Source organism: Dermochelys coriacea, chromosome 1, assembly GCF_009764565.3.
Source record: "Dermochelys coriacea isolate rDerCor1 chromosome 1, rDerCor1.pri.v4, whole genome shotgun sequence".
Classification (NCBI taxonomy): domain Eukaryota; kingdom Metazoa; phylum Chordata; order Testudines; family Dermochelyidae; genus Dermochelys; species Dermochelys coriacea.
Window position 1 is genome coordinate 135,158,210 of NC_050068.2, and position 23,035 is coordinate 135,181,244.

The 23,035-nt window shown below is 42.8% G+C and overlaps 1 protein-coding gene across 6 annotated transcripts; it reads left to right on the plus strand.

Moving 5' to 3' along the window:
* Positions 1-1,918: 1,918 nt before the first annotated feature.
* On the plus strand, positions 1,919-21,972 carry RAB9A (RAB9A, member RAS oncogene family). Of its 6 annotated transcripts, none has more exons than XM_043504016.1 (4): positions 1,919-2,064; positions 11,625-11,657; positions 12,720-12,806; positions 20,728-21,972. In XM_043504016.1, exon 4 carries the CDS (start codon positions 20,762-20,764, stop codon positions 21,365-21,367), a length of 606 nt encoding a protein of 201 aa, XP_043359951.1. In that variant the 5' UTR covers positions 1,919-2,064; positions 11,625-11,657; positions 12,720-12,806; positions 20,728-20,761; the 3' UTR covers positions 21,368-21,972. The 6 variants fall into 6 exon arrangements, with proteins under 6 accessions (XP_043359951.1, XP_043359955.1, XP_038236579.1 ...); XM_043504020.1 differs by having other exon boundaries at positions 12,720-12,794; XM_038380651.2 differs by lacking the exon at positions 12,720-12,806 and adding an exon at positions 20,572-20,636.
* The last annotated feature ends 1,063 nt before the right edge of the window (positions 21,973-23,035 follow it).

Sequence of the window (23,035 nt, forward strand, 5' to 3'; positions counted from 1 at the left end):
TCCTCAGATATTCTTGTTAACTGCTGGAAATAGCCTACCTTGCTTGTCACCATGAAAGGTTTTCCTCCTTTTTCCCCCCCCCCTGCTGCTAGTGATGGCTTATCTTAAGTGATCACTCTCCTTACAGTGTGTATGATAAACCCATTGTTTGTTTCATGTTCTCTGTGTGTGTGTATATAAATCTCCCCTCTGTTTTTTCCACCAAATGCATCCGATGAAGTGAGCTGTAGCTCACGAAAGCTTATGCTCTAATAAATTTGTTAGTCTCTAAGGTGCCACAAGTACTCCTTTTCTTTTTGCGAATACAGACTAACACAGCTGCTATTCTGAAACCTACTTTGCCATTGTTTGTCTGTATAATCTCTGTCTGGTTCTGCAATTGTTTCTGTCTGCTGTATAATTAATTTTGCTGGGTGTAAACTAATTAAGATGGTGAGATATAATTGGTTACATAATCATGTTACAATATGTTAGGATTGTTTAGTTAAATTTTAGGAAAATGATTGGTTAAGGTATAGCTAAGCAGAACTCAAGTTTATGGTTCCAGTTCATAGGGTCTAATGGAAAAAGTCTCTCAGGCCCTTTCCCATAGTTACAGGTTTCAGAGTAGCAGCCGTGTTAGTCTGTATTCGCAAAAAGAAAAGGAGTACTTGTGGCACCTTAGAGACTAACAAATTTATTAGAGCATAAGCTTTCGTGAGCTACAGCTCACTTCATCGGATGCATCCGATGAAGTGAGCTGTAGCTTACGAAAGCTTATGCTCTAATAAATTTGTTAGTCTCTAAGGTGCCACAAGTACTCCTTTTCTTTTTCCCATAGTTGATGCACGATGTCGTACCGGCTCACACCTCCTGGTATTGTCGGTGGCCGGTGATGTGTTCGATGTAGATGTCCCTGTATATAGTCTGCAGTCAATCAGGAAGTGGGTGTGTGTGTGTGGGGCGGAGGGGATTGGGGTGGGGAAATTGGAATCATGGTTTGCTAAAGGTTGGCTACTCCTGTTTGAGACTCTAATCTCTTTGGGACAGGGACTGTTATTTGTATCACACAAAAACCATTGGCCTGTTTGGCTTCTAACAGCAGCACTCTCCAGAGCATGACCCCTCAATGATGCTAATGCGAGATCAGTCCAGGCTTTGACTGTGGTACACCTCTACCTTCGACAACATTAGACAACGAGGGCTGCATTGTACAAAGGCACACAGTTGTAAAAGTAAAGCACTCGGGACAGTGTGACGGGGATGCCTCCCCTGTGCTCGTGCCCTCTGTGGGCGGGCAGTCAGGCTAGGATCTTCCCCTCCTGCAGGGGCCTGGCTGACTGCTTCTCATGGACTGAGCTGGAGGCTCCACGCCGCTGCTGCGCTCTGCAATGGCCTTAGCCTTGCCGGAGCAGCAGCCTCCAAAAACAGGGCCCAAGACCTTGGAAAACGGGGCAGTTCTGGCACCCTGCAGCGACAGGCTGAATTGCAGGGAGAGGGCGGGGGCTGCTGTGCGCGCGAGTGAGCGGTGGGGGGGGCGGGGAGAAGGCGCGCGCGCGTGGGGGGGAAGGGTGTCTGTGGCGGGGGGCAAGGCTGGGCAGGGGGCGAGCTCGGGCTGGGGGGGGTGTGTGGGGGGGGAGGTGGGCTAGTGCGGGGGCGGGGGGGGAAGAGGAGCTAGTAGTGAGCGCTGTGCATGGCGGGGAGGGGGGAACAAGGGCTTCGTTTCCCGGGGGCGTCCCACGGGACACGGCTGGGAAGCAGCCGGGCGCGGAGCTCAGTCCCGCCGAGGGGGCCTGGGCTGGGCAATCACGTGTGACGACACCGGGTGACGGGGGATGCGGGGGAGGGGGGGGCACCCATTACCGCCCTTTGGGGGCGGAGCTTCCTGAGAGGGGAGGCGCGCGGGCCCCTCCCACAGCAGCGCCCGCGCCCAGGTGGCCGGCTCGGTCACGTGACCTAGAGGCTCCACCCCCCCCTTCTCCCGCCGCCATGTTGTTTCTAGCTCCCCTACCAGCTGGTGGCTGCAGTGGCGGGGCGGGAGCTACGCAGCCCCGGTGCCGACCTCAGCGGCGCCTCCCCCGGCAGGTAACAGCGCGCGGAGCCTCGTCTCGAGCCGGGGCCGGGAGGTGGTCTCGGGGCGGCCCGGCAGGTGCAGGCAGCCCCCCCCCCCCCGGGGTTCGCTCCTGGCCCCGGCCGCTGAGGGCTGGGGGTGCCCGCGCCAGTCGCTGCCTCCCCGCGCTGCGGGGCTGTCGGGCGGTGCCCGCGTTCGCTGCCTGCCTGGGGGGGGGGCCGGGCTGGGAGGCCCCCCCCGCATCTCTCCCTTGCTCTCCCCGGGTTTCCGGGTCTGGCTTGTGGCCGCGGCCGTCGTGGCCCCGCGCGCGGTTTTTCCGGGTCCGGGCCGGGGGTGAAGGGCGCTGCGGGGGGCCGGGGGGCGCTGGCTGTGGAAACAAGCAGTTCAAGATGGGGACCGGGCGTCAAGCTGCTGATCAAACTTCTTCTGAGCTGTAATGAAATGTGGCGTGATTAGAGATCGCGTGACTGGGGGACAGATCCCTTTACCTCCAGGGCGCTTTCTCAGCGCCGCTTAAAATCACCAGCCTGTCTCAGGTTAACTCGGTTTCTGCGAGGTGCTTCCCTTGACTCTTAGCACCTTTCGAAGGGATATTCCTGTAGTCTGACTGAGAAGGAAGGTCCCTCAACTGTGGCTTGAAAAGCTACTTTCCCCCAAATAACTGTAAGGGCAAGTCTAACCAGGCTGATCTTAAGTAGGTAATTACCGCGTTGGGAAATGCCAGTAGCTTATACGCTACCGGCAAGCGGGAAGCTCCCTGGCTAGACTGGGGGACACAGCTTCAATTTTTGGTGAATTGTAAGCTTTCATTTAAAAACTCACTTTCCAAATCTAAGACTGCAGTGTCAGACAGGCCTCCAACCTGAAGCAAATACTCACCAGCAACCACACGCCACACAACAGAACCACTAACCCAGGAACCTATCCTTCCAACATGGGTCATTACACAAAGTAAAATTATTTCCCCATGTTATTTCCTCCCTTCCTCAGACGTTCTTGTCAACTGCTGGAAATGGCCCACCTTTATTAGCACTACAAAAGGTTTTCCTTCTCCTCCCGCCCCAACTCCTGCTGGTAATAGCTCATCTTAGGTGGTCACTCTACTTACAGATGAAATGAGCTGTAGCTCAGGAAAGCTTACTAACACGGCTGCGACTCTGAAACCTCTCCTTACTGTGCGTATGGTAACGCCCATTGTTTCATGTTCTCTGTGTATATAAATCATCTCCCCACTGTATTTTCCACTGAATGCATCCAGTGAAGTGAGCTGTAGCTCAGGAAAGCTTATGCTCAAATAAATTTGTTAGTCTCTAAGGTGCCACAAGTACTCCTTTTTCTTTTTGTGTCGTCTTTCTGACTCTGCATACACTTAAAACCCGAATAACAATTTCGCTGCTGTTCAAAATCCAGTGTCAAGTACTGAATCTGCCAACATCCACTTTGGTTTCATATTTAAATGATGTCACTTTCATAGAATTGCTGCTTCAAAAAAACCTATGAGCAGCTTTTGAGGTAAGCACTGGAGAGGGAGTTGTTCACAGGAGTCGTATATAGCACCCGTCTAACAATATAATAGGTAAACTAGATATACATTTAATTATCGATGTTGGCTTCACAGAGAATTTGGTCTTCATCCTTCCCAGTTCCTGTGGAGTTCGGTTTGCTTTTTAAAATACTTATTTTATTAAGGGACAACTTTAGATAATAGGTAGGTTTTGTGATAAGTTCTAAAAGTGGTTAGGGTATGTGTATGGTTGAGCAAATAACTTTCACTTTGACCTGTGAGCCCTCTTCTTCACAACTGATGTGCAGTCATGACCAGTGCAAACTCTGCAATTATTGTAATTCGTATCTGTCAGGTGATCCCATAAATGCTGTTAGTTGCCACTAGAGAGAGACCGGATGTTTAGTGTACCAAAAGTAGTTTTATGATGCTTCATTTTTTCTGAAGTTGTCTGCTCTAGAATTTCATTAACTAAACACTGTAGTAAGCTACCATTGGCTTGTTGATGGGTAAACCATTCAGTCAACTAGGATGAGGATTGGTCTACAGGTGGTAGTGGGAGGAGAGAGGATGAAGAGCAGCTATCTAGCACTGAGGTTCTCAAATTGTAGATCCCAACTCCAAAGTGGGTCGTGAATTCATCTTAATGGGGTTGCCAGGGACAATGTTAGACTCACTGGGGTCTGGGGTTGAAGCAGAAGCCTGAGCAACTTAGCTTTGTGGGGCCCTGGGTAGTTGCCCCGCTTGCCACCTCCTGAGGCCAGCCCTGATTCTAGAGCAACACAGTGCATAGGGACGTGTAGTAATTTTGTTGTCAGAAGTGGGTCACAGTGCAGTTAAATTTGAGAAATGCTGATCTAGCTGACAGAGAACACTGTGTTAGCCAGAGTTACTAGGAATAGGAAGTGACATCCCGGGCAAGAAATTATCAGGCACAGAGAGAATCAGGTGATGTGGAGGCAGCTGTTGAGAAGTGGACTGCAAAGGAAGTACCAAGTAGCATGTCTCATGGATGGCTGTAGCTCGAGCCTGGGAAATATGGGGTCAGGTGGAGTTGTCCTAGAAAAAAGACTGTTTTATGGTAGGGCTGAGGAAGGTAAAACATCCCAGTAGGGAGCTAGCTGTGCATCCACATGGAATGGGAGATGTCCAGGTGGGCCATGAAAAGTAATTGTAATCAGCAGAGCTAGTGCTGTAGGAAAGAGTGGGCTGGCTAGTTAGGTCATAATCAGCTGAGAGCAGGGAACAAGACAGAGAAGAAACCGCAATAGAGTTGCCATGGGAGAGGCTCAGGTAGCCTGTCTCACATATGATAAGCTGTCCAGCAGAGGATATGAACTATCATTGCAGCAAAGCAACAGGGAAAAAATGCAGAAGGGCAACCTGACCAGTGAATTGCACCCAGGGATGGAGGTAGATTAAATCTGAGACCAAGGGCCTATAACATTGTCTGCAAACTACCTTGCACTGGTTTAATTAAATCAAGTTAGTTAAAAATCTGTGTGGATGCTGTTGTTTGTTACCTTAAACCTGTTCCTAATTGATATAAGAAACTGAAATAAGCATGTTTTAAATTGAAATAAGGGCTTGCCTACACATGGAGCTATTTGGGAATAGTTATTCCTGAACAATACTGTGTGGACACTCTTAATTTGGAATGTGTGCCCACACAAGGAGTCATTCTAGAATAGTTAATTAAAATTGAAGTAGGGTGTGGATTTAAATGTCTTTTAAGTGTAGACAAGCACTAAGTATCGACAAAGTGTTCTGCACAAGTTTTAACTAAATTGGTTTAAAGTAACAACTTTTATTTTAAAGTATTGGTTGAGAGGCATGAAGCTGAAAGTACTCTTAGGGTATGTCTATACTACGAAACTAGATTTTTATAGAAGTGGATTTTTAGAAACCGATTTATTATAGTTGATTGCGTATGTCTACACTAAGCGCATTAAGTCGGTGTAGTGCATCCTCACTACCATGGCTAGCATCGACTTACAGAGCAGTGCACTGTGGGTAGCTATCCCACAGTTCCCGCAGTCTCCGCTGCCCATTGGAATTCTGGGTTAAGCTTCCAATGCCTGATGGGGCAAAAACATTGTTGCGGGTGGTTTGGGGTACATGTTGTCAGGCCCCCCTCTCTCCCTCTGTGAAAGCAACGGCAGACAATCATTTCACGCCTTTTTTCTTGGGTTACCCCCATGCAGATGCCATACCACAGCAAGCATGGAGCCCGCTCAGCTCACCGTCACCATACGTCTCCTGGGTGCTGCTGGCAGATGCGGTACTGCATTGCTATACAGCAGCAGCTCCTTGCCTTCGCGGCAGATGGTGCAGTAGGACTGATAGTTGTTGTATGTATCCTGGGTGCTCCTGACAGACCTCGATGAGGTCGATCAGGGACACCTGGACAGACATGGCTATTCTCCTCTTAGAGCACCAAATGGGAGCCAGAGACTCCAGGTCATTCTCTTCCTTAAGTTTCGTCTCATGGAGATTCAGTCCTGTCTGGCATGTCATGTGAGCTGGAGGCTTCTGCCTCAGGTTGCTCTCCCAGACGGCAGCACTGTGCCCTTGCTCTCATGGCTCATGAAGCTTGGACAGTAGTAAGGAGCAATTCAACTGTAGGCTGAGCAAATGCAGAATGGTGGTAGAATGTTCCTTTGGATGTTTAAAAGCTCGCTGGCGCTGTTTGGTGACTAGGTCAGACCTCAGTGCAACCAGCATTCCCATTGTTATTGCTGCTTGCTGTGTGCTCCGTATATCTGTGAGAGTAAGGGGGAGACATTTATGGCAGGGTGGAAGGTTGAGGCACATCGCCTGGCGTCCAATTTTGAGCAGCCAGACACCAGGGTGATTAGAAGAGCACAGCAAGGTGCGCTGCACATCGGAGAGGCTTTGAAAACCAGTTTCATGACTGGCCAGGCTACGGCGTGACAGTTGTGTGTGTTTCTCCTTGATGCAAACCCGCCCCCTTTGTTGATTTTTAAGTCCCTGTAAGCGAACCACCCTCCCCCCTTTGAAACAAAGTAACTATTGTTTTGAAACCATGCATTCTTTCTTTATTAATTTAAAAAAATGAGATAATGGACACGATAGCCTGGGTGGGGTGGGGAAGGAGGGAAGGACAAGGCCACATTACTTACTGTAACCACACTAAAAATCAAACTGTTTGAATGACAGCCTTCTGTTGGTTGGGCCATCCTCTGGAGTAGAGTGGCTGGGTGCCCGGAGCCTCCACTGCCGCGTTCTTGGGTGTCTGGGTGAGGAGGCTATGGAACATGGGGAGGAGGGTAGGCAGTTATACAGTGGATGCAGTGGGGGTCTGTGCTCTTGTTGGCTTTCCTGCAGCTCCAACAGATGCTTCATCATGTCTGTTTGCTTCCCCAACAGATGCTTCACCATGTCCGTTTGCTCCCCCATTAGCCTCAGCATCGCATCCTGCCTCCGCTCTTTGTGCTCACTTAATTCTTTCCTTGCCTCTGCTACTGAATGCCTGCATGCATTAAGCTGTGCGGGAGGACTGCATGAGCTTGGAAAACATGTCGTCGCAAGTGCGATTTTTTTCGCTTTTTAATCTGCAATAACCTCAGGGACAGAGATGATGGGGGACTGTAGAAACATTCTACACTCTAGGATTCTGGGGGGACTGCATGGTCACCTGTGCTGCTGAGTTCGCCACACTGACCAAACAGGAAATGAAATTCAAAAGTTCCTGGAGCTTTTCCTGTGTACTTGGCTAGTGCATCGGAGTTCAAAGTGCTGTCAAGAGCAGTCACAGTGGAGCACTCTGGGATAGCTCCTGGAGGCCAATACCGTTGATTTGCATCCATACTACCTCAAATTAGACCCAGCAAGGTCGATTTTAGCGCTACTCCACTTGTCGGGGAGGAGTACAAAAGTCAATTTTACGAGCCCCTTAGGTCGACGGAACGGGGTTGGTTGTGTGGATGCAATCATTTTTAAATCGACCTAACGCAGCTAAATTCGACCTAACCCAGTAGTGTAGACCAAGCCTTAGTGTACCAATAGCCAAGAATGCATTCCTGGGATAGCTTATTGCTGTTGAGCTGTAGCTTTAAGCATCATGGCTTATGGTTATAAGTATCTTTTAAAAATCAAAATAAAAGGGGGCTGGGGAGGCTAACAAAGTATTTCCGATTTGAAAAATAGTTCATAGTAGAAGGGTTGGAGAACATAGTAGGGGAAAGAGTTATAATAATTAGAGCTGGCCAAAATTTGAAATTTCAGGTTCCTGAGAAATGTCAACATTTTGAAATTTCTTGTGACCTGGAGATTCTGAAAAAAAATCATTTAGAAGATTAAAACTGTTGCCATGTGGGATGCTCCAGGCCTAGGGGGTCTGGGATCCCAGAGCTTCTAAACTCCTGGGCTAGCTGGCTCCCTGCGCTGTTTAACTCCTGCAACCTGGGGAGCCTGCTGGCATGCAAGTCCAGCTCAGTGGCAGGGAGTCTGGAAGCCCTGAGAGCTGCAGCATGGGTTGGGCTTCTGGATGCTTAGGGCTTCTGGATGCATGCTGCAGTGCTGGGAGCCTAGACCCTGAGAGCCATGGCTTGACCCAGTCTCCCAATTCTGGCAGGAGGGAGCCCCAGGAGCCGCAGCTGTGCTGTTGTTCAGGAATTCCAGGCTCTCAGCTCCATGATAGAGAGCCTGGAAAGCCCGAGACACCTGCTCAAGTTGCCATTTTCAGGGCTTCCAGGCACCCTTGTGCAGAGCTGAGAGCCAAGCCCCAGATCAAGCCAGGGCTTCCAGGCTCTGCTGCAGGAACTCTAGAAGCTTGGGGTCCCTGACTATGGAGCAGATCAGCTGGTCAGGCTGCTGTGGACTGCAGACTCCTGATACTCACATGAGTCAGCTGGGAATCAGGCATGCTTCCATCAAACCCCTGCCTGCAATTCAGAGAGAACTTACTGAACCTGAAGTGTTTTTCCATGAAACATTTCAGGTTCCATGAATCAGCATTTCGCAGTGAAATTCTTTCATCTGAAAATTTCAGATCTGTTCTAGTTAGACACTTTTTCTAGTCTATTCTTGTATTTTGAATGTTTTAAAATGTAACTAAAGGGTCACACTTGGGGCCTCATCTCCCTCCCTTCGGTAATAGTGGTTCCAATTATAACCCTCACCCTAGTTCAAGGCCCTGAACAAGTCTGTTGCAAATAAATACATAGATTGAGGGCCACAAGCTGCCATGTTCTTTCCCTAGAGCCCTACCTCCTACTACTGCTTTTACTCAGAAAGTACAAGTTTAAATTGGTCAAACACCTGTGAAGCTTGGTGGTTTCTTTGGCTCTGCTCATGTTACAAGTTTTAACTGAAGTTGTAATCAGTTAATGGCATAGTGGACTATAAACACAGTTGCCTTTACATACCACATTATTCTTAGTATTATAGTTAGTGTTTTGCACCAGACAGAGGTTCAGCAAGGCACACAATTGTCTTCCTGCAGGATAAGAATGGATGATTTAAACAAATTATAAAATAAAAAGTATTTAAATACTTTAAAAAAAAATAAACCTATTTAAAATGACAAGCTGTGTATTGCCTAAATTTACAATAATCTATTAAAATAATTAAATATGAGGCCACAGATATGTACTGCTGGTTTTAAAGATCTCAGACCATTGAATTTATGGAAGTCACTGACTAAGCACCTGGAATCAAGGGCCTATTGATGTGCTAAACCAGCTTTTGAAGTAATAGTCTCTTCTGTGTCTGCAGAAAGAATCTTTTTCTCCACTTCAGTTTATTCAACTAGTTCAGTTCATTGATTAGTTCATTCAGAATTAAGAAATTGAGTGGGAATTGAAAAAGCAGGAATGTTTTTCTTCCAAACTATCTATGAATAAAGACTAGGTGTGAGAATAAGAACTACTGATTTAATATCTGAAAGACATGATGACCAGAAACAATCAGTTCAATTAGCTACCGACAAATAACGCTTCCTTTGTTTAATAAATCAGTGTTTTAAGGGCAAAGCATGTTTTCATAAATATTTTTCTTGTGTATCCTGCACATTTAAGGTAGTTTAATTTCATACAAAAAATAACATCCTGTGTTTGCACACTTTTAATTGTACTCCAATTTCCATCCAAATAGAACTTGACACAGATCATTAGCAAAAAATTAATCTAGTAAATAAGAAATGCATCATTCACCATTTTCTAACATAAAATTGTAAAAAGTAAGAATCTAACTACATTAAGCTATATAATAGTGTACTGTCCTGATTATCAAAAAGTACCTGTTTTAGTGTAAAGGATATATTTAGTTGCAAATCAACATGTGTTAATGGTTTCCAGCTAATGAGAATTAACCTTTCTTTAGGAAAGAAAACCTTAAAAAGTACAATTGAAAACAAGATTTAAATCTATTTAAATTGTTTTCTGCTTGCCTTTTTAAATAATGATTAAAATCGGTGATTTAAATTGATCCACTCTGTCTTCCTGCAGCCTTATTTTCTGGCTATGTGATTAGGAGGACCTATGTAATCAGCTGTGTGGTTGGACATCCCATAGTGCATTGTTTCATGTGCTGATGGTACCACTCTGTATACACATTCTCCCTGCATTCTATCCTCTGCAGGGGTAGTATGGGATAGCGGCTCTCCTTTTCAGTTAGAATGCACTGATATGAACGTGATTAGGCAGCATGGTAGGTGTGGAAAAAAATTTTATATATCTGGATTGTAGCCATATCTGTAGTCCCCAAACAAGATTTGATGATCTATTATGCTAGATTCTGTACAAAAATGCATACTTGTCAGCCATTATTTGATGAAAAGTGGGCACCAATTCTCATTATTTGTACCAAGAGTATAGGAAGGTCATAAACTGGTCACAAAGACGCTTTTACTTGTAGTGTGGATTAGGCTTCATATATTCAACTACTAGAATTTCTCAAGCAGTGAATTTTATTAGATATCTTTCATCCTGGCTTCAGTATCTACAAAGCAGTCAGGCTGCTTCTCAAGTTCATTTGCACTTAAAAAGGAAAGGTAATTAGTGGTTTTCCTGGATCCCTATTTGTTTTTTGTTTTGTTTTTTTTTAATAAATTTTAGAAATCCCCAGCTACCTTCTATAGTGCAGTAGCCAGACTACAAAAGGGCCTGGGAACTATAGGATTTAGCATATGCTGTGTATTTTCTATAGTGTCTTTGCTACAATGTTGCATTCTCCAGTCCGCCAGTAAATGAAAATGTTTGACAAATTTGTAAATAAATCAAACTAAATGTAAACCCCTTAATTCAATATAAAGACTGTGAGTTTAAATGTTCAAGCCAAGAAACTTTAAATGAAAAGCTCCTGAGTTACTGTACGTATTGTATATATTAAAACATCCACTTAACAGCAAAAAGCTGCAAATTTATCACAATCTAAAGATGCAGTATTTACAAATGTTGCATTTTATTAAAAATACAGACAAGGTTTTCCCCCAAGATTTTAGTGAAGGTTGAGGACATAACTAAAAAAATAGTTTCTGTGAGTCACAAAACTGTGTGCGTTTGGGGTGGGGGACATTGTAAATGACTTTTTTTGGTTTTGTAGTCAAAATCAAATGTGGCATAGGTTCAGTATTCGATATGACCTTTTTCTGGGGACTATCCTGGAGGGGTTTGGAATTCAATGATCTAATCTTTTTCCATGTCATTCCTGTTATTTACTCTAGATTAATTTTAAAGATGGAAGGGAGGCTTAAGAAAAGAGTTTTGAGATAGAGTATGAAAGTGTAATAGTGGGGTTGCTGTTTCTTGTGTATGGCTTTTCATAGTAGGTTTTCTTGTTTTGGGGCTTCCTTTTTGAGAGGGCCATGACAATGAATCTTGTATTCACAAAACTGTTCTAGAAAAACTGATTTGTATATCTATCCATCCATCCTTAAACCAATTGGTATGCTGTGTGTTGGTGATGGTATATGAACTATCAGAGTAAATGTACACATACAATCTCTTGATATATTACCAGTTACTATTTTATGCTTAGCTACTCTAAAGCAAAATTGGCTAAAACAAATTGGTTACACGTTGCAAATTAATGTCTCCTCATTTGCAGATGCTGAATGATGATTTAAACTGAACAATCAAGGTAAATGCTTTTTGATGTAATATTGCAGTGTTGTTATTGCTGTATTGGTCCCGGGATATTGGAGACACAAGGTGGGTTAAAGAGACAAGCTTTCAAGTTACACAGACCTGCAGAGCTCTGTGTAGCTTTAAAGCTTGTCTTTCACCAAGAGAAGCTAGTCCAATAAAAGATAGTACCTCACTTGCTAGTCTCTCTTGACATATGTTGATTTCTTTGCGTATGCAGTTATATATCATAGATGTTAACTGTGTTTGAAAACAAAATATAAATTCTGTAGAGTTCAAAACAGGTAAAGAGAATACCAGTTGGCTAATCTAAATACTAAAACATTAAACAGAGTGGGAGTAATTTAGACCCATTATTTTAATCATTTGGGTTTTAAAAATTGAAATTTGAAAACTTGTGCTATTGTGACTTTAGATTAAAATTTATAACAAACTAAGATGCTGGGTTTTTAAAAATGCCTCTACTTAGAAGGATCTTACTTGAATTTTATAAAACTGAATGTGGAAAAACAAAATACTGAAAATTATAACCCTGATTCTGCAAAACCACGTAAGTAACTATGTAACTTTAATCACATAATAATCAATGGGGGAGGCATCTGGAGTATCGGGTTCTAAAATTGTATCTTTATGAAACTTTCCTTAGTGACATAAAATCTTAGTCACTTCAAAACAAACTTGTGTCAGTGTTAACAATGAAAAGTTAATTTTAGACTTTCAGTACATTTAACAAAGTTATTGTGAGCGTTCTTATCCACCCAGGCTAAAAATTTCAAAAATAGGAGCCCCCTAAACTGAGGCTTCTAGAACTATATTTAAGAATTGTCTGTACATGAGATTATTTTGGAATAACTCCATCTATGAACACTGTTTATGGATTGAGTACCTTCTAGTTTAAGTTAATCCAAAAGTGGGTTAAGCAAAACCTGAACAAGACACTCAGGAATGGCTATTGCTCTTCAATTTCACATCCTACCTTGAAAATTAATTCAGATTAAGTGTAGACAAACCTTTAAACACCTGAATGATTTAGAAATAAAAATTCCATTTACTGCAGGCTGAGAACCCTGATGGAGTACTGCCTGGTTAAAGCTGAAATGCTCAATTGACTTGAAGTCCAGTATATCAGAAGGTGGCATTGATTGTAAATATTGCAAAGGCTTATCAGTTTGTGTTTTAAGTTTGTGTTCTCATAGTAAGGATGTTAAAGAGGTTTTAAGTTATGAAAGGTTAGTAGAGAAAAATCTCTGTGAAATCAGGGAAATTAAAGAAAAAAATACAAAGCATCCACTTTAGCAATTCAAGGCTATGAAACAGGAAGAAAAACATGACTTTAAAAAACCATGATTTTTAGCTGCTGTTTAAAAAAATTTCTTAGTGTCTGATTCCCTCTTTTATACACAGATGCAATAAATATGGACACTAGCAAAGTGTCGTGAAGTGATCTGAAAATGAGATTTTTTTCACTGATGCATTTGTTAGTCTAATGTGATCTTACTTTAGCAGTTTAGGCTTTAGAGTAACTTGTAATTAACAAAGGAGGAAGAGAGATATGGAACCATGGTACAAGCTGTAGCTAAGTTGGTTTATAACTAGAAAACATAGACATGATCCTACAGAGACTTTTCATGAAGTCACGTGCAGGGCCAGATTAACTCTCCTGTGGGCCTGGGGCTATTAGATTTTGTGGGGGCCCCGTATACAAGTCTTTTTCCTAATTTAAAACAAAATAATCAAATTATGGCATGGAGGCAATTAACGCTATACTAAACTTGCCTTTTAATTAACATAAAGCTGTTCTGTGGTTACAGTTCAGTCTTAAAACATGTGGAATATAGTTAATTCAGAATAGCCTATTTCTTACCTAAGAACAGCTGTTATATTAGTTTCTTTGTGAGATGGTGTTTGGGTGCAGGAGGGGGCTCCAGGCTGGGGCAGAGTGTTAGGGTACAGGAGAGGGTGTGAGGTGCAGGCTTCACCCAGGAGCTGCTTGCCACAGGCCAGGATGGATTTGATTGAAATCAAATTGATTTAAATCATGATTTAAATCACTAGTCAGGAAGACTCGATTCAATCATAGATTTCTACATAAGTGAAAAGAAAAGGAGTACTTGTGGAACCTTAGAGACTAACAAATTTATTAGAGCATAAGCTTTCGTGAGTTACAGCTCACTTCATAAAAGTGCATTCTTGTTGGTTATTATAACCTTAATACGTATTCTTCACAGCTCACAGATAGATGTAGGTTTCATTTTTAGAAGGTACACACTATACATTTTTAAGTGATTTATTTTGAAAACTTCAGATTATTTTTTCAGCTATATCAGAAAATGAATGATTATTTGGTTATTTCATTTACCAAAGGTAATTGAAGCAGATATTTATGAAGTCATTGGCAAGTGAACCATCTCCAATTCAACAGGTTAATTATTAATATTTGGAGGATTTTCTTGCCATGCTGTATTAGGAGGAGAACATCAGCAGACAGACATTTTAATTGTTTTATTTAACTAAAACAATAACATTATGTATTCTGGATTTTTTTCTTCAACAGCAAACATAATATTTTAACAAAACAAGCATATAAATTTTGAATTTAGTTAAATACTGAAGTTTTTTAAAATCACATTTGTTTTTGTTAAAGTTGTTAACTAAAATAGTTAAATGAAATATTTAAAAAAAAAATTAAATCGACTGTCAGCTAGGTCAACATGAGAAACTTAAAATATTGGCTTCTGCAGCTAACTCGGTCGTCTTCACCTTCCTTTTCCTGTTTGTTCATAATCTGGAAAAGAAAAGCTTTTTCTGCCTTTTCAGATCCCAAACAATTTCTCAATTTGAAATGAATTAGTCCAAAGGAAGAAAATATTCTTCCTACACTGGCAGAAGAAGCTACTGCTGTTAAAAGTGAGATTCACTTCAACCGTCTCTGAATCCAAATGCTTAAGTGACTTCCACCAGTTTACTGGTATGACTATTTTTAAAACCTCATCAGCAAATATATATTTCTTGAATGGTTCTTATTCCCAAACTGGGTGTCTTTTACAGGCTGCTGCCATTTTAGGTTTTCCCTTCTAGTGAGACAATGGTATGGTAGATCTCAAATCAATGAAGGCTACACTCAGAAAGACCTCAAGACTTCTGGAATATGCTGCTCTAACCGTTTCGATTTTGATTCTACTGCTTATCCCTCCCTTCTCACATTTATCTCCAGATGACTTCTCCTTGTCCCGATCTATTCCACCCTCAACAATCTTCTATTTATTGAACTTTTTGAAACTTTGCACTTTTAGAGAGAGGAAAGGGATTGACTCTGTGCACACAAATTTGTGGAGGGACAATAAGGTTGAGGTCTGTTATTTCTCACCTCTATATATTTATTTTTGTAAAAACATTTTTGCGGTTAACAAGCATGTTATCTCTGGAGACACAAATCCACAGTTTGAGAACTGCAAAATTAAACATCTCTGATGGTATCTTATAGACTGAGCACTGAGTCCCATTGGGTAGATAGAAAGATTTAACCTAAATAATCTATACAGAAGCCCCTGGAACCCCATAAGATTGGGTCCCTAATCCATGAACTACTGGAACTCAATTACAAAACTCTTCTTAAACATTACATGAATAATTGTCTTTTACTATAGAATTAAAATTTATAATCCCTATTTCATGATGAGATATATTTGAGCTATAATGTATCTTAATTAAAACTATTTTTAGATGGTTTTTTTCCCTCAAAAAGCGTTTTATCAAAAAAATCATTGATCTTTATCCACCCTGCCACAGGCAGCTCCCGGGCGGCAGTGCAGCAGGGCTCAGGCAGGTTGCCTGCCTGCCATAGCCCCATGCCGTTCCTGGAAGCAGCCGGCTGCTGGCATGTCTCTGCGCACCCCTGGCGGGAGGGAGACGCTGTGTCTCCGTGCACTGCCTGCAAGCACCACCGCTACAGCTCCCATTGGTCATTTCCCGGCCAATAGGAGCTGCAGGGACGGTGCTGGGGGTGGGGAGCAGTGTGCGGAACTACCCTCCCCTCCCTTCCCCTTCCCTCCCCACCACAGGCCACAGAAATGTGCCAGCAACCAGCCGTTTCCGGGAGTGGCATGGGGCCACAGTATGAAGGCAGCCTGCCTGAGCTCTGCTGCGTGGCTGGACTTTTAGCAGCCTGGAGATCGCGATCGACTGGCAGAGGCTCCAGGATCGACCAGTCGATTGCCATCGATTGATGGTTTGGTGACCACTGAATTGTATATAATTATGGATTTATTTTTGTGGGGCCTCCCTTAGCCCGAAGTTCTGGGCTGCAGCCCCTAGAGCACCTGCGTTAATCCAGCCCTGGTCACATGCGAGTAGTTTCTTAAACTTCAATAGGCTTCCTGTGTAGTTATGCATTGCTCAACATCTTTGCAAGATCATGGCTATGGTTGCATATTTACTAGGATGTAAAAGTTTGTGAAAGAAAATTGGCAACTATTTTCTTGTTAAATGACATTTTAAAAATATTAATGTACTCTAATCTTGTACATATGTCCAGGAGGGCACCACTTCAGTGTTGCTTACCTTCAAATAGTGTAGTCCAAGGATTAATACATTTATTTATGTAACTTTATAGGCAGTGGCTACCTTCTTTTCTCTTGTTTGAAATCCTTTCTGCATTAAGGCTCCCAGTTTTTACTGAACTTCGGGCATTTAAAAAATTTCTTACTGTAGATAGGGCCTATAAGACTGAGCATTTAAAAAAAAGTGGGAACTGTAGATGGAAGGAACCAGAGCACGCCTGAAATTCCAGGAGTCTGGTACAGGCCTTGATTCTACATTGGCACATTGTCATGTGATATGTATGCCAGTTTATAGCAGCTCTCAATTCTGTAAAAGCAGCTCTGTTTTCAAGTAATTAAAACAATTGGGAGATTGTTCTTCATCAGAGAGATGAAGTGGGTGAGGTAATATTGTTTATTGGACCAACTTCTGTTGGTGAGAGAGAAAAGCTTTTGAGCTAAATGGAGCTCTTCTTCAGCTCTATTACCTCATCTGCCTTGTGTCTCCAATATCCTGAGACCTACATGGCTACAACTACACTGCATACTGCACTTTAGGGAGAAAGGAAGACCAAGTGGGCCATATAAAGGGAAAAACCTCCAATGACTGAGTGGAGAATATCCCAATGCCTTTCCAACTCTGACCTTCTAGACAGGTGCTTATTTTGCTGAACTAGTTTGACCTTTCCTAATTGTCATACGTTTATGGGGATACTGGGTAGATTGGAATAGGAACTTTAGGCCATGTCTACACTGTGGGGACTAAAGCCATATAGATATAGTGGGGTAGGTATTCTGGCATAACCCCATAATGTAGATACAGCCTACAGCAATGGAAGTGGCTTTTCTGTTGCTGTAGGATCACAGCCTTCCCAAGCACTACATTTTTGCGGGTATCTAGGTTGATGGAAGCAGTCTTCCATTAATTTAGCTGAATCTATGCTGGGGGTTGAGTTTGCATGGCTATTGTGCTCAGAGGTGGGAATTTTTCACACCTGAGTTCTGTAGCTGTGTCGGATTAAAACTTAAGTATGGAGTGGTCTTTCGGGTTAGGTAGCTTAGGTTGCTGTTAGAAATGTTTCTGTGACTTTTGTTTTTAAATTGACAATTATAACACTTCTGGAAGCTTTTTTACAAGTCTGGATGACACTGAGGAAAACATGCAGGTCCCCAAACTATACCAGCCTTCCGATTCTTGCTAGCAGCAGTGCTGAGCCAACATCGCAGGAGCTTGCTAAAATTCTGAATGTAGATGTGGCCTCAATACTTTGAATCCAGTTAAATATGTTGAGTGCAAGAAGTGTAAGACAAACATTGTAAACGTTTCCATCAAGGTTTTGTAGTGGGCAGAATAAGGTCTGGTAGAGCTCACACATTTGCAGCTGTTGTGGCTGAAGATGATTCTGCAAGCAGGATGAATTGGCTCGCATAGAGAATGCCGTCTTAAATAGAAAAAGATAGACCCATAACCGTTTTTAATGAACTTCTGCTCCTGAGGGTGTTCTGTGCCAAAAAAATAAAAATTCTGCACACAATATTTTAACGTTCTTCAAAATCTGGCAAATTTTATTTGTCAAATAAATGTGGAGGCTCCAGCAGAGTATTGCGGAGCACAGGCCACTGGCTGCACAGAGATGGGAGATCACTGTGCAGCTCTCTTCCCTGCCCCAACCCCGAAAACACGGACTCAGTGGTGAGGCTGCACCCAACCCTGACACAGTGCAAGAACTGGGCCTGCCACAGAAACACCCCTTGGCCCTGCCCCTCCCTATGGGTAGGCAAGCTCAACAAGGCAGAGGCTTAGTGTGTGTATGTGGGGGGGGGGGGAATTCAGGTGTGGTTTGAGAGGGTTCTGTGTGGGGCAATCTGGGTGCGGGAGGCTCAGTGAGGGATCCGGGTGCGGAGGGGATCTGGATGCATAAAGGATTGTTGGGGGGTTCTGAGTACAATGGTAATGGGACTCTGCAAGGGGTCCAGGTGCAGCTGGTTGGGGCTCAGTGGGAGGGGTCCAGATGCAGGGGGAGTGGGGCTCAGTGGGGTGGGGATCCAGGTACAGCTGGTTGGGGCTTGGTGGGAGTGGGATCTGGGTGTGGGTGGCTTGTCGGGGTGGTCCAGGTGCAGGGAGACTGGGGCTCATAAGGAGGGGTTCTGAGTGCGGGGGGTTTGGCTCGGCAGGAGGATCTGGGTATGAGTGGGTCTGGATGCACAGGAGTTGGGCAGATGGGGGAACAGCTCCCTGTAAAGGGATCCCTCCCTCCTGCAGTTAAGGGAAGGGGAGGAAGAGAAGGGGTAGTTTGCAGAGCTTCCTGCAGCTGGGGGAGAAATCAGGGGGTAGGTCTGACCCAGCCCCAGATGCTATGCAGGGGAAGGAGTCCTGTCCTGCCCAGCCAGGACTAGCAGCTGACCTCAGCGCATGGTAGAAGCCACCAGCCAGGTCTTCCCCAGTCCTGCCTCACAGTGATATACCTCTCCGCCAGCTGCCCTGAGCAACCAAAACATACTGCTGGGTAGGGTTGCATAACCGCTTTTGTGGCTTGCCTTTGCTTCCCCGTCAAAATCATTTTTCTGCACATAAATTCACATTAAGTCATAAATTCTGCACATGCAGTGGCACAGATTTCCCAGAGGAGGGAACTTCAGTCTATATAAAAAATGCAAACACTGAGGGTAAAGTATTGAACGAGAAGATTTAAGAAAACTGTTCTTCTGGTGGTTCACATTTTGCTGCAATTTAAAATAATAAAATAGAGCAGAACAGATATTTTGGTTTTATATTTCTTGCGCTATAAGGAAGCTTCCACTGTTTTTGGCAAATTAATGTAAGGTAAATGAATTTTGGTGCTAACTGAAACAAGGGACTAAAAGTGGCTAGATAATAACGAAGGCAGGAACTCTCCAAATGCCTGGCTTTATCCCTATCTTCCCCCTCAGGGTTTTCAATGAATGTAAATTATGACTTACTGCATATTATGGTCTTTAGCTAGACCAAACTGACACCTGTCTTGTAGACTAACTCTGGTGGTTTTGTAAAGTGGACAGGCTTCGACTATTTCCTGGGAAAAGATTTTCAAAAATATCCAGTAAGTGAAAGAAGGAGTTCAAACACAGTCTCTAAAGTGACTAATCAGTGTGCTAATTCATACAACCACACAGACTATAGTTTGAAGAAGAAACACTTTATAACCTTGTCAAAGTTCAGAACGATGGCACCTATAATCTCTCTCTCTGGTCCAGTGAGGATACCCACTTTTAGGCTTCTGGCTCACTAGCCATCACCTCTCTTGAGTGTAGACATGCATCTCTCTCCCTCCTGAGAAGGGTATTTTCAAGCTGCACAGCTCCCTGTCTAAACTGTGAATTCCTCAGCAAAGTCAGAATGTGTAAGTAGGCCTGCCTTTTTTTCTCCTCAGAGATGGTAAACCATACAGTTGTCACAGTTAAGTTACCTGTGGCAAGCCCATGCCCATTTATTCTGAAGGTAAAAGCATTACAGAGAAAAGATATCAAAACAATAAAAGAACCTACACATGCTAATAAACTTATTGGATATCACCCCAAGTCCAACAAGGGCTCAGGCAGGTGAACAGTCCTTGAAGCCCCACATGTGTTTTCAAGTTCATAACTCCTTTTGCTCAGAACAAGAACACCATGAATCTGAGTTACTTCTTTATGCTGGTTGGCCCTTTTCATCCTGGGAATAGGTAATTTGCAGACAAAGATCCCCTACCCAGGGCAAGCCTCCTACAAAGATCAGGTCCAGAGGTGGGTGGGCATTTGCATTTCCCTCCTCCCAAGTATTTCCTAGGGAAGCTACTCAACAGTTTCTTAGCTCATTGTTTAAAAGAGTCCTTTGAAATTCATAACATTTTCCAAAGTTTACATTAGTCATGTCTCCTAGACAAGTTGCATACAGTCCCACAATAACACACACCATTTGTATTTCTAATATAATGAGCTCCTCAAATATTTTAACTAACTTTATTGAATTAAGTTTGTCCAGGATATTACAGGAAATTGCCCCATCTGTCACAAACCTCATTTGAGATAAAAAAACTAGATAAGTTCATGGAGGATAGACCCATCAAGGATATTAGCCAGGATGGGCAGGGGTGGTGTCCCTAGTCTCTGTTTGCCAGAAGCTGGGAATGGGCGACAGGGGATGGATCACTTGATGATTACCTGTTCATTCCCTCTGGGGCATCTGGTGTTGGCCACTGTTGGAAGACAGGATACTGGGCTAGATGGACCATTGGTCTGACCCAGTATGGCCGTTCTTATGTTCTTATCCAGTGTGAAGCGTGCTACTTTTAGACACTTTTAAAAATTATGAACATATTTAGTCAATTTCTTCTTTTCTTTTTTGCATGCAAGGTTTAGTGAGCAATGGAAATCCTCAGTGACTTGGGCCTAACACTTTATTTATGGGTAATGCATGAGTATGTAAACAATTCAATATTTAACAAAATAATTTGTCTATATCACAAGGGAAAAATATTCGTTCTGAACAGGGTCTCTCTTATGTTACAGGACTCAGAAATCAGGAGGATCCATTTCAACAACAATGGCAACAAAATCATCGCTCCTTAAAGTAATACTCCTAGGTGATGGTGGAGTCGGGAAGAGTTCACTTATGAACAGATATGTCACTAACAAGTTTGATACGCAGTTGTTCCACACGATAGGTGTGGAGTTCTTAAATAAAGATCTGGAAGTGGATGGACACTTTGTTACAATGCAGATATGGGATACAGCAGGTCAAGAACGTTTCAGGAGCTTACGGACTCCTTTCTATAGAGGTTCTGACTGTTGCCTTCTAACTTTCAGTGTAGATGACTCTCAAAGCTTCCAAAACTTGGGTAACTGGAAAAAAGAATTCATTTACTATGCAGATGTCAAAGAGCCTGAATGTTTTCCTTTTGTGATATTGGGTAACAAAGTTGACATAAATGAAAGGCAAGTGTCTACAGAAGAAGCCCAGGACTGGTGCAGGAACAATGGCAACCATCCCTATTTTGAGACTAGTGCAAAAGATGCCACTAATGTTGCAGCGGCCTTTGAGGAAGCTGTTCGAAGAGTTCTTGCTACTGAAGATAGAACAGATCACTTGATTCAGACAGATACAATAAATCTTCACCGGAAGCCTAAACCCAGTTCATCTTGCTGTTGACTGTTAGATATTTTTTTTTTTTTTTGCCAATAAAGTTCTGACAAACTTGCCCTAAAAATAAGAAAAGGAGTAATAGCTCAAATATAAGTGGGTTCCACTCTAATATTATTAAAATATAATATTCTGCTGCTTTATTGGGGGGGGTAGGGGAGGGTTTTCATTCAGTGAGTGATTTGTTACTGAAATCTTCTGTTTAGAAAGGTGTCAGCTAAAAATGTTCATTTAATACAAATGTGTAATTTGCAAAGTTAACAAATCAAATGATAAATACTTTAAATGTAATTCAGAGAAACCTGAAAGTTCTAGAAGCACTACTTTTGGGTTTTTTCTGTAATTCAAATGCAAGGAACAAATTTTATATGTATGTATATTTTTATGAAATTAGTATTCCATTTTTGGTTCACTAAAACTCATTTCATAACAATAATTCTAATATTAAAGAACTTCAGTCTCATTACATTCCTTTTGATCTGAGTGGTACTTCATCTCTGTGATTTTTTTTTTTAAATTCTATATAAACCTTTAGATTTCTGCTATTAAGTACCTAATGTCACTAGAACTACTGTAGATTTTAAGGTGGGAAATAAACTTCCTGCATACTTAAATGTCTGTGTGTTTTCCCTTCATCTGCTCTTCTAAAGCCTTGTTGAATTTTGCCAACAGGTTACTTAAAGCTGCATTTGCGCCATACAGCTAATGAGACATGTCCATGCTAGGAACTTGATGTATGGCTGAAAACTGACTTGTATGCAACTGAAGCATCTCCTCAGTTCACAGAGCTGCTCCTTGTGCAGAAGCAGGGCTTCGTCTGCTTACATAAGCAGCAAATAAGTTTTTACTCCTGTTATCCTTGTAGAGCTAATGAATCCTGCTCTCTCTCTTAGATCGACATGGGTAATAACAGAACTTCTTACTTAAATTTCAGTCAGTTACGTCTCCAAACACAGGTACATCTGTTTCTGAGAGCATAGCTTGCAGTGTGGAACCTTTTATTACTGGTGACCCTGCTTGACTGCCAAATCCCATTACAAATGTCCAGCGCTGGCAGTTACAAAATCATCTATACTAAAAAACTGAACCCACTTGTTATAGATGTATGTTCAATACAGTAAAATAGAACCTCATGCTGTTAGTAAGACACTTTCTAAAAAGAATTGTACCTTTAACTTTCTTACTATTAAATATATGCCTTTTCTTAACTTTCTGGGGTAGTGATGTAGAAGAAATATGTTAGCATGTAAATAGTTCTACTTAGGCTGGGACGATCATAGAGTATCAGGGTTGGAAGGGACCTCTGGAGGTCATCTAGTCCAACCCCCTGCTCAAAGCAGGACCAATCCCCAACTAAATCATCCCAGCCAGGGCTTTGTCAAGCCTGACCGTAAAACCCTCAACGGAAGGAGATTCCACCACCTCCCTAGGTAATGCATTCCAGTGCTTCACCACCCTACTTGTGAAATAGTTTTTCCTAATATCAAACCTAGACCTCCCCCACTGCAACTTGAGACCATTGCTTCTTGTTCTGTCATCTACCACCACTGAGAACAGTCTAGATCCATCCTCTTGAACCCCTTTTCAGGTAGCTGAAAGCAGCTATCAAATCTCCCCTCATTCTTCTCTTCCACAGATTAAACAATCCCAGTTCCCTCAGCCTCTCCTCAAAAGTCA

Bases quoted from the DNA above. Each gene is read 5' to 3' on its own strand.
- RAB9A (XM_038380651.2), top strand. From the start codon at position 20,584: ATGGAAATCCTCAGTGACTTGGGCCTAACACTTTATTTATGGGTAATG. The intron at 20,637-20,727 runs GTATGTAAACAA...CTTATGTTACAG, and splicing joins TATTTATGGGTAATGCATGA to GACTCAGAAATCAGGAGGAT.